Source organism: Rhinoraja longicauda, chromosome 2 (genome assembly GCF_053455715.1).
Source record: "Rhinoraja longicauda isolate Sanriku21f chromosome 2, sRhiLon1.1, whole genome shotgun sequence".
NCBI classification, from domain to species: Eukaryota; Metazoa; Chordata; class Chondrichthyes; order Rajiformes; family Arhynchobatidae; genus Rhinoraja; species Rhinoraja longicauda.
This window is the reverse complement of record NC_135954.1, coordinates 48,943,968-48,962,163: the sequence shown is the minus strand read 5'-3', so window position 1 is coordinate 48,962,163 and position 18,196 is coordinate 48,943,968. Positions and strand designations below refer to the sequence as shown.

Here is an 18,196-nt window from a genome sequence, read left to right as displayed (position 1 = left end):
TTGGTATGCTTGCCTTTATAAATCAGAGCATCGAGTATAGAAGTTGGGATGTAATGTTGAAATTGTACAGGGCATTGGTGAGGCCAAATCTGGAGTATGGTGTGCAGTTCTGGTCGCCAAATTATAGGAAGGATGTCGACAAAATGGAGAGGGTACAGAGGAGATTTACTAGAATGTTGCCTGGGTTTCAGCACTTAGGCTACAGAGAGAGGTTGAATAGGTTGGGCCTTTATTCTTTGGAGCGTAGAAGGTTGAGGGGGGACTTGATAGAGGTTTTTAAAATTTTGAGAGGGACGGACAGAGTTGACGTGGGTAGGCTTTTCCCTTTGAGAGTGGGGAAGATTCCAACAAGGGGACATAGCTTCAGAATTGAGGGACAAAGGTTTAGGGGTAACATGAGGGGGAACTTCTTTACTCAGAGGGTTGTGGCTGTATGGAATGGGCTTCCGGTGGAAGTGGTGGAGGCTGGCTCGATTTTATTATTTAAGAGTAAATTGGATAGGTATATGGATAGGAGGGGATTGGAGGGTTATGGTCTGAGTGCAGGTAGATGAGACTAGGTCAGGGAGAATGGTCGGCGTGGACTGGTAGGGCCGGACAGGCCTGTTTCCATGCTGTAGTTGTTATATATGTTATTATATATGTTATGTAACTGAACTGAAACTGAATTTGTTTCCATGAAGAAAGCCAGATCTCAAGGTCATGAATAACCACAAGGAAACAAACATAATAAATTGAAACCACAAAGTACCTCTCATACGTTTTGTGGATTTATATGTTCATTTCTAGCACAATGACACACATTGTTATCATATATGGTCCTACAGACTTGCTGGCTGCAGTGTTAAGCAGTAGCTCATCTACTATTGTGTTGAAACAAGATTATCTGAAACAGTACGGAACTGCTCATTAGTACCTCAACGATTCTGCATAAATAAATACACAATAGTTATGAAGCTAGCATGTGAAGTAAATAATGTTGTATTTCTAGAAGCCAACTCAGATGAATGGGTAAGGAGATGGGGCTTGAGAAAAGACAAAGGAGATGGTGGAATTGAATGAATGATTCCTTATCACCATCAATGCATTGTTGCTAGATAATTAAGCTTGCTAAAATATGATGTAAGATGACGTGCACATTAAAAACTTGTTTGACAAATTTTTGCAAAGATCATTATTTTGATTTGTCATGTAAGAAGGGACATACATGGAATTTATAACATTTTTATAAAATCAGCACCATAAATTTCCAGAAGTGGAAATAGTTGGCAAAATTGCCTTTTAAACTTGTACCCGATCAGAAATTAGATTGCACGAATTCCCAAAATGAAAGGACAATGAGTGAACTGCAGCTAATGGCTGATGAGAGAAAAAATGTGCAGAAACAGAACTTCTACAGCAGCAAGCACCCATAACATTTGTAAGATTTATAAAATAACAAGCTTCCTTTGGGACAAAAAGAATTTCAAATAATTAAAATAGTCTGGTATGATAACTCCTCCATCAAGATTCTTATTCAACAACGATCTCAATTGGGTAGCTGGTTCGGAGCACTTTGGCTGCCTTTATGCTTAAATAACTACTTTAATATTGTGTTCTCCATTACCTCAACTTGCTATACATAATTTTGGATTATCCTGACCTTGGTATGGTACTCTATAAATAGTTCACATGAAGTTAATTATTCTCATAAATTTCTAGTTTACTGAAACATATCTTGCACATGGACTTGGGAATTACTGCATTAAGCACTGAAAAGTACATTTTCAGAACTTTCAATCTTTGACAACCAAAGATATGAAATTCTCAATATCCTCTTGGGGAAATAAGATATTGAGCTTGGCACAAGTACAAATGCATAAAGGAGAGCGGTGGAAAGGAAGAGAAAATCTGGAACCTGTTCGCGATATATATTAATGATGTTAATGTTAGCAGAATGATTGGTAAATTTACAGATGACAAGAAAATTTGTGTTGTGGATGAGAAAGGTTGGCTGAGGCTAGCGAAGAATATAGATTAAATGGAAAGTTGAGTGGAATATTAGCAGTTGGAATTTAATTGTGAAAAGTGAAAAGCAATGTATTTTGGGGAATTTAAATAGAGAGGTCATAGGACACTGATTTTGGGGTGCAAGTCGATAGTTCCTTGAAAGTAGCAACACAAATGAGTGGAATGGTAAAGGAGGAGTATGGTACACGACTTCATCAGTCAGGACATGGAGTATTAGAGTCAAGAAGTTATGTTGTCGCTTTATAAAACTGGTTAGGGCCCATTTTGGAGTATTCTGTACAGTTCTGGTTGCCCCTTTACAGGAAGGTATGGAAGCTTTGGAGTAGGTGTGAAGGAGGTTGCTCAAATTTGATATCAGATATAAGGAGAGGTTGGACAAACTTAAATTGCTTTCTGTGGAGCATTGGAGGCTGAGGAGAGATCTGCTGGAAGTTCATAAAATTATGAGCAGAGATAGAGTAGACAATCAGATTTTTTTTCCAGCTGGAAATGTCATAGCTTTTAGGTGAGAGGGCATAGCTTTTAGGCGAGAGGGAAAAGATTTAATAGAAATGTGCGGGACAAGTGGGTTTTTTTACGAAGAGGGGTAAGTGCTTGGAATGTTCTGCTAGGGATGGTGGTGGAAACAGATACAATAGTGGTGTTTAAGTGGCTTTTAGATAGATACCTGAATATAGAGGGATAAGGATGTGTACATACATGGGATTTGTTTAATTCATATTCGGTACAGACGTTGTGGAGTATTGGTCCTGCTCCTGTATTGTTCTGTGTAATCTAATTACAAACACACAGTGAAAATACCAAAAGTATTCAGCACTTTGGGCATGTATGCGCAAACAGCGAGAGCAGCAGAGTCAGTATTTCAGGTTAATGATCCCTTAGAACTGAAATATTGAGTAATCTTGCTTGTTTGAACTGTGAGGGGTGATGAGGGACAATGCCTCTAATGCACGTTGACGTTTTCAGAGTATTCATTATTCATTATTTTATGTTGCAGCAAATGGAGATAGAAGAGTAAAGAAACAAAGGAATAGAATAAAACGAGTTTTGAAAAGATAGGGTACTAGGACCCTTTATTTTAACGATATCCATTTATGATCTGTACGATTACCTGGGGTCATTAGGAATATTTCTATAATTATCAAAATTGACATTGCGGTTTATAGCAAGGAATAATTCTAGCTTGCAGGAAAACGTCAATGGGCTGATTGGGAGCATATAACTGGCAAATGCAACTTGATCTAGCAGTAATACATTTAGGAGGGCAAATAATGCAAAGGAATATACAATTAATCGTAAGACATACACCATTATAGAGAACAAGCACCTGGGAAGTTATAATCTACAAGACCACAATCAGTAGCAAGCAATAGGCAAAGTGCCGAGATACTAATTTTGACAGGAATGAACATAATCTAAATATCCGGTTTCCATGTCATAAATTTCTACAATCTGAACACATGTCAAATATATATAGATTTCTTTTAACATTTTAAGAACATTTCAAATATAGAACAACAGCACTTGAAACAGAATTTAAAATAAATATTGTTATGGCACAGATAATTTAATTTAATAAAAGAGGATGAGGGAAAGCAGGCAACTTTGGAGCAATTAGCCGCACACGTTAGAAAATGTAGTCATCCATTATCAAGGAAGTAGTAATAGGACAATTGGATATTCATATGATTAATTAAAAGTCACATGATTTTATGAAAGGGAAATAATATTTGTTCAATTTATAGAATTATTTTAGGATATAATTATCAGGGTGGGAAAAATAACATGGTGTGCATTTGGATTTCTAACAGACTGACAAATTTTAAATGCACATCTTAGAGTGACCTTTAATGATATTTAGGGTTATATATTAGCTCAGATAGCAAACAAAGGTTAGGGATAAATGGTCATTTTCAAGTTGGCAATCTGCAACTCGTAGGGTGTCAATAGAGATCAGTAACTAGAGCCACAGTTTGGGATTATAGTCTTATCATTAAAAAAGAGTGGAATCACATATAATGTTTCCCAGATTACTAATAATAAAAGCAAAGTGAGAAAGTAAATTGTTCCAAGATGATAGACATTTGTGAAGCGACATGACAGACATTTGTGAAGCTGGTTGGTGAAGAATTTTGCAATTTCGCAATTTTGGTCTCCTAATTTGAGGAAGGACATTATTGCTATTGAGGGAGTGCAGCATAGTTCACCAGGTTAATTTCCAGGATGGCGGGACTGATATATGATGAAAGATTGGGTCGACTGAGCTTGTATTCACTGGAATTTAGAAGGATGAGAGGGGATTTTATAGAAACATATAAAATTCTTTAAGAATTTGGACAGGTTAGATGCAGGAAAAATGTTCCTGATGTTGGAGGAGTCCAGAATCAGGGGTCACAGTTTAAGAATAAGGGATAGGCTATTTAGGACTGAGACGAGGAAACATTTTTTCACCCAGAGAGTTGTGAATCTGTGGAATTCTCTGGCACAGAAGGCAGTGGAGGCCAATTCACTGAATGTTTTCAAGAGAGAGGTAGATTTAGCTCTTAGGGTGAAAAGAATTAAATGATATGGGGAAAAAGCAGGAACGGGGTACTGATTTTACATGATCATATTGAATGGCGGTACTGGCTCAAGGGGCCAAATGGCCGACTCCTGCACTTATTTTTCTATGTCTCTATGTTTCCAATTAAAAGGTTTCCACTTTAGCAAAAAGAGTAGAAAAACAATTTCATTGAAATGGTATAACACGAATGAATGTTGGTTGAGAGAGATCCGCTAACTCAAAAAAAACATGAAGTTAACAGGCAGATATAGCAAATAATTAAAAGACAAATGTACTGCGAGCCATCATTGCCAGATGAATGGGAAAAATAGAATACAAAACAGTAAAGAACAGGAACAGGCCCTTTGGCCCACAATGTCTGCAGCAAAAATGATACCAAGAACAACTTATCTGCCTACACATTATCCAAATCCCTCCATTCCCTGCATATCCATGTTTATCCAAAAGTCTCTTAAATGCCACTATCGTATCTACTTCAACCACCAACCTTGGAAGCATGTTCCAGGCAATCATCACCCTCTGTGTAAAATAACTGGCCCCGTACATCAATAGACAATAGACCAGACATGTCCAAAGTCCGGCCCGGGGGCCAATCGCGGCCCGAGGGCCAATCGCGGCCCGAAGTCAGATTTTATACGGCCCGCAGCTTCCGTCTTAAAATTTATTATTGATGGCCCGCCAGCACTGTCTAACAGAATGAAGGTAGGGGGAGGGGGAGAGGGGAGGGCGACTACACCTCCCGGTGGTCAGCGCTGCCCTACCTCCCCCCTCCCCCGCCCCGAGCGGGAGAGGCGACGGCGACTACACTTCCCGGCGGCGGGGTTGAGGGCGTGCGGGGGGGGGGGGGGGGGAGAGCAGCAGCAGAGCTGTCCTCACCCCGCACGCTCATTGGCAGGCACTCCCATCAGTCAGACGGGTGCAGCATTCCCCCCCCCCCAGCTGGAGAGGCGACGGCGACTACACCTCCCGGCGGTCAGCGCTGCCCGATCTGTGGATTGTCAGACGCGAGGTCCCGGGGGGGGGGGGGGGGGGAGGGGAGGGGAGCGCATTATTAAAGGTCCGGGGGGGGGGGGAGCGCATTAGTTAAAGGTCCGGGGGGGGGGGGGGAGCGCATTAGTTAAAGGTCCGGGGGGGGGGAGCGCATTAGTTAAAGGTCCGGGGGGGGGGGGGGGGAAGCGCATTAGTTAAAGGTCCCGGGGGGGGGGAGCGCATTAGTTAAAGGTCCGGGGGGGGGGGGGGGGGGAGCGCATTAGTTAAAGGTCCGGGGGGGGGGGGGGGGGAGCGCATTAGTTAAAGGTCCGGGGGGGGGGGGGGGAGCGCATTAGTTAAAGGTCCGGGGGGGGGGGGAGCGCATTAGTTAAAGGTCCGGGGGGGGGAGCGCATTAGTTAAAGGTCCCGGGGGGGGGGGGGGGGGGAGCGCATTAGTTAAAGGTCCGGGGGGGGGGGGGGGGAGCGCATTAGTTAAAGGTCCGGGGGGGGGAGCGCATTAGTTAAAGGTCCGGGGGGGGGGGGGGGGGAGAGCGCATTAGTTAAAGGTCCGGGAGGGGGGGAGCGCATTAGTTAAAGGTCCGGGGGGGGGGGGGGGGAGTGCATTAGTTAAAGGTCCGGGGGGGGAGCGCATTAGTTAAAGGTCCCGGGGGGGGGGGGGGGGGGGAGCGCATTAGTTAAAGGTCCGGGGGGGGGGGGGGGAGGAGCGCATTAGTTAAAGGTCCGGGGGGGGGGGGGGGGGGGAGCGCATTAGTTAAAGGTCCAGGGGGGGGGAGCGCATTAGTTAAAGGTCCGGGGGGGGGGGGAGCGCATTAGTTAAAGGTCCGGGGGGGGGGGGGGAGCGTATTAGTTAAAGGTCCGGGTGGGGGAGCGCATTAGTTAAAGGTCCGGGGGGGGGGCATTAGTTAAAGGTCCGGGGGGGGGAGCGTATTAGTTAAAGGTCCGGGTGGGGGAGCGCATTAGTTAAAGGTTCGGGAGGGGGGGGGGGGATTGGCCCATGGGTATTTTCACATTATCAAATCTGGCCCTCTTTGAAAAAAAGTTTGGACACCACTGCAATAGACAATAGGTGCAGGAGGAGGCCTTTCAGCCCTTCGAGCCAGCACCGCCATTCAATGTGATCATGGCTGATCATTCTCAATCAGTACCCCGTTCCTGCCTTCTCCCCATACCCCCTGACTCCGCTATCGTTAAGAGCTCTATCTAGCTCTCTCTTGAATGCATTCAGAGAATTGGCCTCCACTGTCTTCTGAGGCAGAGAATTCCACAGATTCAGAACTCTCTGACTGAAAAAGTTTTTCCTCATCTCAGTTCTAAATGGCCTACCCTTTATTCTTAAACTGTGGCCCCTTCTTCTGGACTCCCCCAACATTGGGAACATGTTTCCTGCCTCTAACGTGTCCAACCCCTTAATAATCTTATACGTTTCGATAAGATCCCCTCTCATCCTTCTAAATTCCAGTGTATACAAGCCCAGTCGCTCCAGTCTTTCAACATATGACAGTCCCGCAATTCCGGGAATTAACCTAGTAAACCTACGCTGCACGCCCTCAATAGCAAGAATATCCTTCCACAAATTTGGAGACCAAAACTGCACACAGTACTCCAGGTGCGGTCTCACTAGGGCCCTGTACAATTGCAGAAGGACCTCTTTGCTCCTATACTCATTGAGACTCCTCTTGTTATGAAGGCCAACATTCCATTAGCTTTCTTCACTGCCTGCTGTACCTGCATGCTTCCTTTCAGTGACTGATGCACTAGGACACCCAGATCTCGTTGTACGTCCCCTTTTCCTAACTTGACACCATTCAGATAATAGTTTTGGGTGGATTTGGTGAGTGTTTTTGGACCAATGATGATGATTTCAGATTTGTTGCAATTGAGTTTGAGGAAATTTGATTGAAGCCAAGATTTTATTTCAGTGATGCAGTTTGTCAGTGTAGAGTGTGTGGTGGTGGTGGAGATTGACTTGGTGGAGATGAGGAGCTGGATATCATCGGCGAAGCAGTGGAAGTTGAGACCATGACGGCGGATTAATTGACCAAGGGGGAACAGGTAGAGGATGAAGAGGAGGGGGCCAAGGACTGAGCCTTGGGGGACACCTTGGGGGAGGGGAGCGGTGGGGGATTTACAGTTGTTAATGGAGATGAACTGGTGCCTGTCAGAGAGGTAAGATTTGAACCAGGATAGGGCTGTGCCGGTGATGTTATAACAGATAACAGGTATAACAGAGCTTTATTTGTCGTTCGGTACCGAAGTACCGAACGAAACTACATAGCAGTCATAGAAAAAAAAAAGAACACAAGACACATAACCCCAACACAAACGTCCATCACAGTGACTCCACACACCCCCTCACTGTGATGGAGGCAACAAAACTTCCCCTCTCTTCCCCACGCCCACGGACAGACAGCTCGTCCCCGACCGACCCGCACAGTCCCCGCACCGGGCGCTGAAACGTCTCGCGGCCGAACCGGGCGATGAAAGGCCTGCGACCAAGCCTTGCGCAGCTAAGTCCCGCAGCCGAGCCGCACCAGCGGTGAAAAGTCCCGCAGTCGAGCCGCACCGGGCGGTGTTAAGTCCCGCAGCCGAGTTGCACCGGGCGGTGTTAAGCCCCGCAGCCGAGTTGCACCGGGCGGTGTTAAGCCCCGCAGCCGAGTTGCACCGGGCGGTGTTAAGCCCTGCAGCCGAGTTGCACCGGGCGGTGTTAAGTCCCGCAGCCGAGTTACACCGGGCGGTGTTAAGCCCCGCAGCCGAGTTGCACCGGGCGGTGTTAAGCCCCGCAGCCGAGCTGCACCGGGCGATGTAAAGTCCCGCAGCCGAGTTGCACCGGGCGGTGTTAAGCCCCGCAGCCGAGCTGCACCGGGCGATGTAAGTCCAGCGGCCAAGCCGCACCGGGATGTAAAGTCCAGCGGCCAAGCCGCACCGGGATGTAAAGGCCAGCGGCCGAGCCGCACCGGGGGATGTTAGGCCCCGCAGCCGAGCCGCACCCCGCGCCGTGAGGAAGAGAAAAGTTCCCCACACCCACCCACCCACACCCACCCCCACCCCCCACCCCCACACACCACCACCCCCTCCCACACATACACAACCAAAAAAATATATATATAAAAAATCATCCCAACACCGACACTCAACAAAAAAAGACGGACAGACTGCTAGTCAGCCGCTGCCGTTAGGCGCCGCCACGTTTCAAGTCTGGTGAGGAGAATGGAGTGATTTATGGTGTCAAAGGCGGCGCTGAGGTCAAGTAGGATGAGGATGTTGAGGTTGCCAGAGTCGGAGGAGAGGAGAGGAAAAGGTCGTTTGTGATTTTGAGGAGCGCAGTTTCAGTACAGTGGTTGGAGCGGAATCCGGATTGGAAAGTTTCATACAGGTTATTGGTAGAGAGGTGGTATTTGAGTTGGGAAGCTACAGCACGTTCCAAAACTTTGGACAGAAAGGGTAGGTTGGAGATTGGTCTGAAGTTGTTTGGGGTGTCAGGGTCGAGACCAGGTTTTTTCAGAATGGGGGTGACAGCAGCGATTTTGAGGGATGGCGGGACGATGCCAGTGGACAGGGAGGAGTTTATTGTTGCAGTGATAAGTGGAGAGAGAGCAGGAAGGCAGGCCTTGACAAAGCTGGAGGGGATGGGGTCCAGAGAGCAGGTGGCAGTTTTTATTCCTGTGAAGAGGTCAGAGAGGTCGGTGGTGGAGACTGGGGAGAACTGAGGCAGGGGTTGACAGGATAAGGGGGAGCAGGTGGTTTGAGGGGGAGCAGGTGCGTTGGTGGTTAAGGTGCTGTAGATGCTGTCTATTTTGCTTTGGAAGAATGAAAGGAAAGTGGTGCATTTGTCAACTGTGAATGATTGGGAGATGGTGTCCAGGGGGCTGAGGAGTTTGTTTATTGTAGAGAAGAGTGTTTTGGGGTTTCCGGAGCCAGAGTGAATTATTTGAGAGTAGTAGGTGGAGTGGGCACGGGAGAGGGCATCTTTGTAGTGCTGCAGGTGGTCTTTGTAGGCTTGGGAGTGAATTGTGAGACCTGTTTTGTTGCGGAGTCTTTCAAGTTGGCGGGCATGAGTTTTCATCATGCGGAGTTCGGTGGTAAACCAGGGAGCAGAGTGGGTGAAGGAAACTGTTTTGGTTTTTGTAGGTGCAAGCTGGTCGAAGCAGGAGGAGAGAGTGTGGTTGTAGTAGTCAGTGAGGTCAGAGGGGCTGTGGAGGTCAACGAAGGGAGAGGCGGACATTATTTCAGAGAGGGAGGATGAGAGCGGGGTTGGTGAAACAGAGTTCAGCTTACGGAAGTTGATTTTGCGTTTTTGCCTTGGAGCTGGGGTGGGAATGTTGACAGACATGGTGATGGCTGTGATCAGAGAGGGTGGGGTCGGAGCCAGAGAGGTGATGTAAATTTAGTCCAGTGGAGCAGACAAGGTCCAGAATGTGCCCACGGTTATGGGTGGGAAAATTGACGTGTTGAGTGAGGTTAAAGCAGTTGAGTATTTCAGTGAAGTCAGCGGTTATTGTGGAGTCAGTGGAGTCCATATGGATGTTGAAATCACCGAGGAGGATTGAGGGGGAGAGAGAACAGAACTGGGTCAGAAAGTCAGAGAAGTCAGAAAGGAATGATGGGTGTGGTTTGGGAGGGCGGTAGACAACTGCCATGACTAATTGTGTGTGGCCAGAGAGTTTGAAAGCCAGGTGTTCAAATGAAGGAGCAGATGAGATGGAGATGAGGCTGATCTTGAAGTCCTGTCGGTGAATTACGGCAATCCCACCACCTCGGCCCTCCGAGCGTGGTTTATTGATGTAGGAGTATCCACATTAAACTGCATCTGCCATGCATCCGCCCACTCACACAACCTGTCCAAGTTACCCTGCAACATCATAGCATCTTCCTCACAATTCATACTACCACCCAGCTTTGAATCATCTGCAAATTTGCTAATGGTACTTTTAATCCCCTCATCCAAGTCATTAATGTATATTATAAATAGCTGCGGTCCCAGCACCGAGCCTTGCGGTACCCCACTAGTCACTGCCTGCCATTCTGAAAGGGACCCATTTATCCCCACTCTTTGCTTTCTGTCTGTCAACCAATTTTCTATCCATGTCAGTACCCTACCTCCAATACCATGTGCTCTAATTTTGCCCACTAATCTCCTATGTGGAACCTTGTCGAAGGCTTTCTGAAAGTCAAGGTACACCACATCCACCAGCTCTCCCTGCCAATTTTCCTAGTTACATCCTCAAAGAATTCCAGAAGATTAGTCAAGCATGATTTCCCCTTCGTAAATCCATGCTGACTCGGAACGATCCTGTTACTACTATCCAAATGCTCTGCAATTTTGTCTTTTATAATTGAGTCCAGCATCTTCCCCACCACTGATGTAAGACTAACTGGTCTATAATTTCCCGTTTTCTCTCTCCCTCCTTTCTTAAAAAGTGGGACAACATTAGCTACCCTCCAATCCACAGGATCTGATCCTGAATCTATAGAACATTGGAAAATGATCACCAACGCATCCACAATTTCTAGCGCCACCTCCTTAAGTACTCTGGGATGCAGACCATCTCCTTGAAACGTTGCCTTTTTCATCTTAATGCCCTGCCCTCTAGTATTGGACTTTTGCATCCTGCTAAGTCCTGTTACATTAGTAGAGGGCATTGCTGAGGCAACATCTGGAGTACTTCAGAGTGTTTTTTTCTCACGTTTTGCCTTTACTCTAGTGGGGGTAAATTTAAAATGAGGGGTATAGTCTCAGAATAAAGGATGACACTCTGAATGAGTTGGGGCGGAATATATATTTGACATAGAAAACTCTTGGAATTCTCTGCATGAGAAAGCTATGGATGGTGCCATTAAGCATATTCAAGGCTGAGATAGATTATTGGACTACAAACAATCTCATGCAGGAAAAGTGAATTATGTCTAATGGTTAACTCAGCCATGATATTACCGAATGATAATTAAAAGAGTTGCTTTGACCTACCACTGATAATCTTGTAGTTTGGAATAGGAACTTTGTAACAATGTGAGCTACGAAGAGATTGCTGCAAAATGGGAAATTGCAAGGCAATAAAATTTACTACCATTGAATTGGACACAGCAACCATCATCAACTCATAAAAATGTCACTATTACAAATTCCTACCAGTTGACAATCAGATTAGTTTCAGTAAAATCTAATGTAAAGAATTTTGCACAAAGTTTAGTTTACAGTGTAAACTAAAAATAAAATGTTTCCGGAAGGTATGGTCATGAAAGTTAAGAAATAAATTACACCACTTGAAATGTTCCATGATACATGCATTCATTATGTAGCTCAGATTTTGGAATACTCTAAACGACAATGTTACTCACATGATTATGGGTAGGTGGACTCTGTGGCATGGAACTAGGAGTCAACACTGGAGAACTAGCAGGACTGCACAACTCTGGAAATGGATTTGGGATGGCAGGCAACGATGATGTACGGAACTGATCTTCCTCCTGGAGTCTTCTGAAAATTGAGAGTATGAAGAAAAGATTCAATTTATGAGAAAAAAAATTGCTTGATAGATATGTGCAGTCCTTCAAACATTTTACTTCTTGTTTATGGTCTACAGATGATAATTTGGAGCTTTAAAAAAAACAAATTTGTTCTAAATATTAGAATACAAAACACACTAAATTTATATAATAGATTCAGTTAAAAAAAACATAAATGTTCAAAAGAAGAAAGCTAAAGCAAGTGCAATCAGACAAACCCTCAAAACTTTATCAGAAGATAGGTTTAATAAGAACAAAGAAAAATGAAGGGGAATACATGTTATTTTAGAAATTTCAAAATACTACCCAAAAAAGTGGGATCATCTATTGTGAAGGAATGGTGACTTTTTTTCTATAGGGTAGAGAGAATAAAAGAAAAAGGAAAGCTGGAAATTGTGGTTAGTATGGTTGAGGGAAAACAAAACATAATACTTCACTGATTTCCTATTCTTACTATAATTGGATCCCCCTCCCATTGTAATATCCAAAATTTCATTGACCAAAAAACTGAGGTGAATAATCGCTGAGTTCCTCTGCTGCAGCTGAAGTCTGATTAGACACTACCAATGATGAAAATCAGCCAAAGCTGAATAAGATGCTTACCCAGAGAGTTTAATAAATTGTAATTAAGGTTAGTGAACCTCTGGATGAGATTCTGGGCCACAGATTAATCATTATTATGAGCCTTTGTGCAGAATTCAGAGTGGAGTGTAACTTGATAGTTAGTTTGTGGGTCAGTGTTGTTCCACTGAATGCAATCTTAAAGCCAGGGACTGGGAAAGATGAACAGGTACAATGATGTTCACAAGTCCAATGCAAAACAAAATGTACTTGAACTCCAAGCAGCTTCATAGCAGTTTAATGACATTCCAAAGAGGTACAGGTTTGTAGGTTAATTGGCTCTGTAAATGTAAAAATTGTCCCTAGTGGGTGTAGGATAGCGTTAATATGCGGGGATCACTGGTCGGCGCGGACCCGGTGGGCCGAAGGGCCTGTTTCCACACTGTATCTCTAAACTAAACATACATTAGGATCTGCTATTATCAATACAGCAGATAACTGTTTGTTGTTGCAAATATTTTAATGGTTATTAAACACAGGGGGTTAATTTGTAGTTGGCTGAGCCTGCTGCTCTAGTACTGCTTTATAGACAGCATGTTCCAGGCAATCACCACCCTCTGTGTAAAATAACTGGCCCCGTACATCAATAGACAATAGGTGCAGGAGGAGGCCATTCGGCCCTTCGAGCCAGCACCGCCATTCAATGTGATCATGGCTGATCATTCTCAATCAGTACCCCGTTCCTGCCTTCTCCACGTACCCCCTGACTCCGCTATCCTTAAGAGCTCTATCTAGCTCTCTCTTGAATGCATTGAGAATTGACCTCCACTGCCTTCTGAGGCAGAGAATTCCACAGATTCACAACTCTGACAGAAAAAGTTTTTCCTCATCTCAGTTCTAAATGGCCTACCCTTTATTCTTAAACTGTGGCCCCTTGTTCTGGACTCCCCCAACATTGGGAACATGTTTCCTGCCTCTAACGTGTCCAACCCCTTAATAATCTTATACGTTTCGATAAGATCTCCTCTCATCCTTCTAAATCCCAGTGTATACAAGCCTAGTCGCTCCAGTCTTTCAACATATGATAGTCCCGCCATTCCGGGAATTAACCTAGTAAACCTACGCTGCACGCCCTCAATAGCAAGAATATCCTTCCTCAAATTTGGAGACCAAAACTGCACACAGTACTCCAGGTGCGGTCTCACTAGGGCCCTGTACAACCGCAGAAGGACCTCTTTGCTCCTATACTCAACTCCTCTTGTTATGAAGGCCAACATTCCATTGGCTTTCTTCACTGCCTGCTGTACCTGCATGCTTCCTTTATGATAGATGTCACAGGTTTAGAGGTGCTACCAAAATGGGGTTGGAGTAGCCAAGATACATTTTGTAGATGGTGCACACTAGCAACAGAGAATTTATGGTGGAAGAAGCCAATGGCTAAGGTAGATGAAACAGTGGCAATATATCTATCATGATCTATCAATCTATCACCTAGGGTGCAATAACCTAGTCAGGTGGAGAGTATTCCAACACACTACTAATTTGTGCCTTGATGATTTAAGGTGAGACACTCAAATGATACCCAAATTGGGACTGTAATCCCCTTCATCAAGCTGAGTTAATGAGGCCCAGCTGTTGCTATCTGAGGACTCAGCCACGATAATACAATTGAATATTATCAATAGATCATTACACTATGTTGGAGAAGCTCATTGCCTGGCACGCGTGGCATGCTCATTACAATGCATGTCAAAGACGACATAGTTCCTTTGTCTAAATTTGGACTACGGCTATAATGAGGTCTGAAGCTGAGCAGTCCTGGCAAAATTCAAACTGCACATCAAACAGCAATTTGGTAGCACAACGCAAACTATTACTCGTGATGTGCACCATGGTTGCACTGGATGAATTGCACACCGCGATCAATACCTTGAAATGAAATACTTCCGAAGCCTTGTTCTTAATAGCCAGGGACTTGTTCTTAATAACTAGGCAAACTTCAAGAGTGTGCTATCAAAATACTATCAGCATGTCTCCTATCCCACCAGAGGCTCAAACACCCTCAACCACTGTTACATAACCAAAAACGTCCACCAATCCATTCCCGACTGCATTTTGCATAATGTGACCACCTGGCTATGCTTCTACTCAACGCTTACAAACAGAAATTGTCGGAAGTGGATCCAGTACAGAAAGCTACATAGTACTAGTCTGAGTAAGCTGGTAAGATCCTCTGCAAGTGCTTTGGGTTGGTGAACTGGTCCATATTCAAGGATTCTACAGCCAATCTAAATGAATATGCCACTGTTGTCACAGGTTTCATCAGTAAGTGTGTAGTGGAATGCATGCCTAAGACGACAATACGTGTGTTTCTCCACTGGAAACCAATTGAAACATGGAAAACGTGGCAAGAATAAACCAATAACAAATCCATACTGACTTGCCTTAATTCATCCACTTTCCTACAATTAATATTGGTTCTGTCTCCTATCAATGTTTCAAAAGGCTTTCCTACCACTGAGGTGCAACTGAATAGTTGAAAGGTGGCGAGCTATCCTTATTCCCTTTTAGGACAAGGGAGTAACATTCACCAATCCTCTGCTTTATGCCTTCTATACCTTTCTGTACATAACAATTAGTGCATTAATTACCAACATGTTATTGGAAAAGCGCACACAAATTAAGTGAATAGAGAATAGTTCACATTAAACACATCATTCTTGACAGTATAATAAAAATGGAAATGTCCATTCTGGAAATTAGTAGTAACATTTGAGATTCAACATTCACATTCACAGATGTTTTGTTCAAAGTTGAGTCATTGGTATTTGTTTAGTTGAAGCACTTTTATTTGGGAGTACAGTAAATAAAAAGTAGGAACTTATTCTATATCTCACCTAACTGCCAGGATGTGCATCGGCTGAGAACGTTGCAGCTTCTGCCTTGGTGATGTTGGCTGTGGTGAATTTGTCCTTGAACTTGTCCGTTGAGGCTGACCATTTTGAATAAGTGGAGCCGTTTCCGACTGATTGCAACATACAGAATACAAACTATCAAATGAAGTGTTCATATCATTCACCAAAGCCTCCAGGTCTACATCATCATCTGAAAGGAATAAAGAGCAATGTTCTTAATAATACTTTGCTATTCGTAATTCTTAGCTAAATGTACAGAGATGAATAATGTAACTCTCTGCAAGGGTGAACTGTGAACAGTCTCACCAGACGTTCTAAGCTCTATTACTAATCGTTAGTTCACCAGCAAATGTGGTAAGCAAATACAATGTTGAGTACTGTGCAGAGTTATGAAATGATATACTAGCATTAGAAGAAATCAAAAAGAGATTCACTTGGTTAATTCCAGGAATGAGAGTTCCTAGAATTCCTATCATAAGTAGAAAAGAAAGTTGAAACTGATTTAATTGGAGTTTAAAAGAAAGAGGGATGATCTTAATAAACATACAAAATCCCAAGGAGACGTGATTGGATCATGTTGTGGTTTTTTCCTTTCATGTGAGAATACCAAGTGGGGTAGAGTTAGAAAGTATGGGGACAGCCATTTAAAACAAGGTTTTCTTAACAGAATCTCTGGTGGAGACCCCAGAGGTTTTTGGAGGTATTTAACGAGGAATTAGAAACATTTTTGAGTGAGGGAGATTCAGGGCTATGCGAAACTAGCACTGAAGAGTTGAGGTCTGGTTGAATCATATTGAATGCTGGGCTGGCTTGATGGACGAGATGACCTATTACTGCTATTTTCTTGTGTACAAGTTTAATAATCAAAATTAAAATGCAACTTATGAAAATATAATCTAGCAGTCGTAACCTTATTTACTCAGATAAATGTAATCCCTGCATAACCATTCTCATCAGTGATAAATGTTATTCATATATTCTGAACAGAGGTTTACCGCAAACTGTTACATGTAAATAAAATTTGACATGTCTATTTTCAATATCAAATCAAAGGATCTACCTTTGTTCAGTGCTGACACTTCTGAATTTGAATCAGAAATTTACTACGTATCCATATTTTCAGATGCTCTCAATTGATACACTAAGTTTCTTTCCATTCGCTCAGATTACTGGAACAGCATTTAAGCCTCGGCAACAACACCAAATAACTAATCTTTCGGTTGCATTTGTGCAATAAAGTACTGATATACCAGCACTTTATATGTACGATGCCTCATTGACCAAGAAATGCATTAAATGTCTCAGGTGTGCAAAGCAGATTTACAGTGCTCTCCATAATGTTTGGGACAAAAACCCATCATTTATTTACTTGCCTCTGTACTCCACAATTTGAGATTTGTAATGGAAAAAAATCACATTTGGTTAAAGTGCACGTTGTCAGATTTTAATAAAGGCCATTTTCATACATTTTGGTTTCACCATGTAGAAATTACAGCAGAGTTTATACATAGTCCCCCATTTCAGGGCACCATAATTTTTGGGACGCAGCAATGTCATGTAAATGAAAGTAGTCATGTTTAGTATTTTGTTGCATATCCTTTGCATGCAATGACTGCTTGAAGTCTGCGATTCATGGACATCACCAGTTGCTGGGTGTCTTCTCTGGTGATGCTCTGCCAGGCCTGTATTGCAGCCATCTTTAACTTATGCTTATTTTGTGGGCTAATCCCCTTCAGTTTTCTCTTCAACGTATAAAAGGCATGCTCAATTGTTTTTGAGTGATTGACTTGGTCACTTAAGAATTGCCCATTTTTTAGCTTTGAAAAACTCCGTTGTTGCTTTAGCAGTATGTTTTGGATTATTGTCTTGCTGTAGAATGAACCGCCAGCCAATGAGTTTGAGGCATTTGTTTGAACTTGAGCAGATGAATGAATGAATGAATTAATAGGTTTATTGGCCAAGTATGTGCCTATACAAAGAATGTGCCTTGGTGCTCCGCTCACAAATGACAACACAAACATACAGTTAACAATTGAGAATAAAGCATAAACACATCAAAACAATAAGAATACAACACTACGGTCTAAACATGTGGGTGAAAATAAACCAGAGCAAAAAAGAAACTACTGACTTTGGTTATTGAGATAGGATGTGTCTATACACTTCAGAATTCATTATGCTGCTACCATCAGTAGTTGTATCATCAATGAAGATAAGTGACCCAGTACCTTCAGCAGCCATACTTGCCCAGGCCATAACACCCCCTCCACCGTGTTTCACAAATGAGGTGGTATGCTTTGGATCTTGGGTAGCTCCTTCTCTCCTCCATACTTTGCTCTTGCCATCACTCTGATTTGAGTTAATCTTTGTCTCATCTGTCCACAAGACATTTTTCCAGAGCTGTGAATGCTCTTTTAAGTACTTCTTGGCAAATTGTAACTGGGCTATGCTATTTTTGCAGCTAACCAATGGTTTGCAACCTGCAGTGTAGCCTCTGTATTTCTGTTCAATAAGTCTTCTGCGGACAGCGGTCATTGACAAATCCACACCTGACCAGAAGAGCGTTTCTGATGTGTCGGACAGGTGTTTGGGGTTTTTTCTTTATTATAGAGAGAATTCTTCTGCATCAGCTGTGGAGGTCTTCCTTGGCCTG

The 18,196-nt window shown here is 43.6% G+C and overlaps 1 protein-coding gene across 7 annotated transcripts in view; it reads right to left on the bottom strand.

Moving 5' to 3' along the window:
- grb10b (growth factor receptor-bound protein 10b) overlaps positions 1-18,196 on the bottom strand; it is a 149,883-nt gene that overhangs the window by 58,990 nt on the left and 72,697 nt on the right. For all 7 annotated transcript variants that reach the window (XM_078418623.1, XM_078418612.1, XM_078418651.1 and 4 more), the window contains 2 exons: positions 15,526-15,733; positions 11,900-12,038 (listed from right to left, as the gene is read on the bottom strand). In XM_078418623.1, the coding sequence (XP_078274749.1) occupies positions 11,900-12,038; positions 15,526-15,733 (347 nt within the window). The remainder of the gene's footprint in view (positions 1-11,899; positions 12,039-15,525; positions 15,734-18,196) is intronic.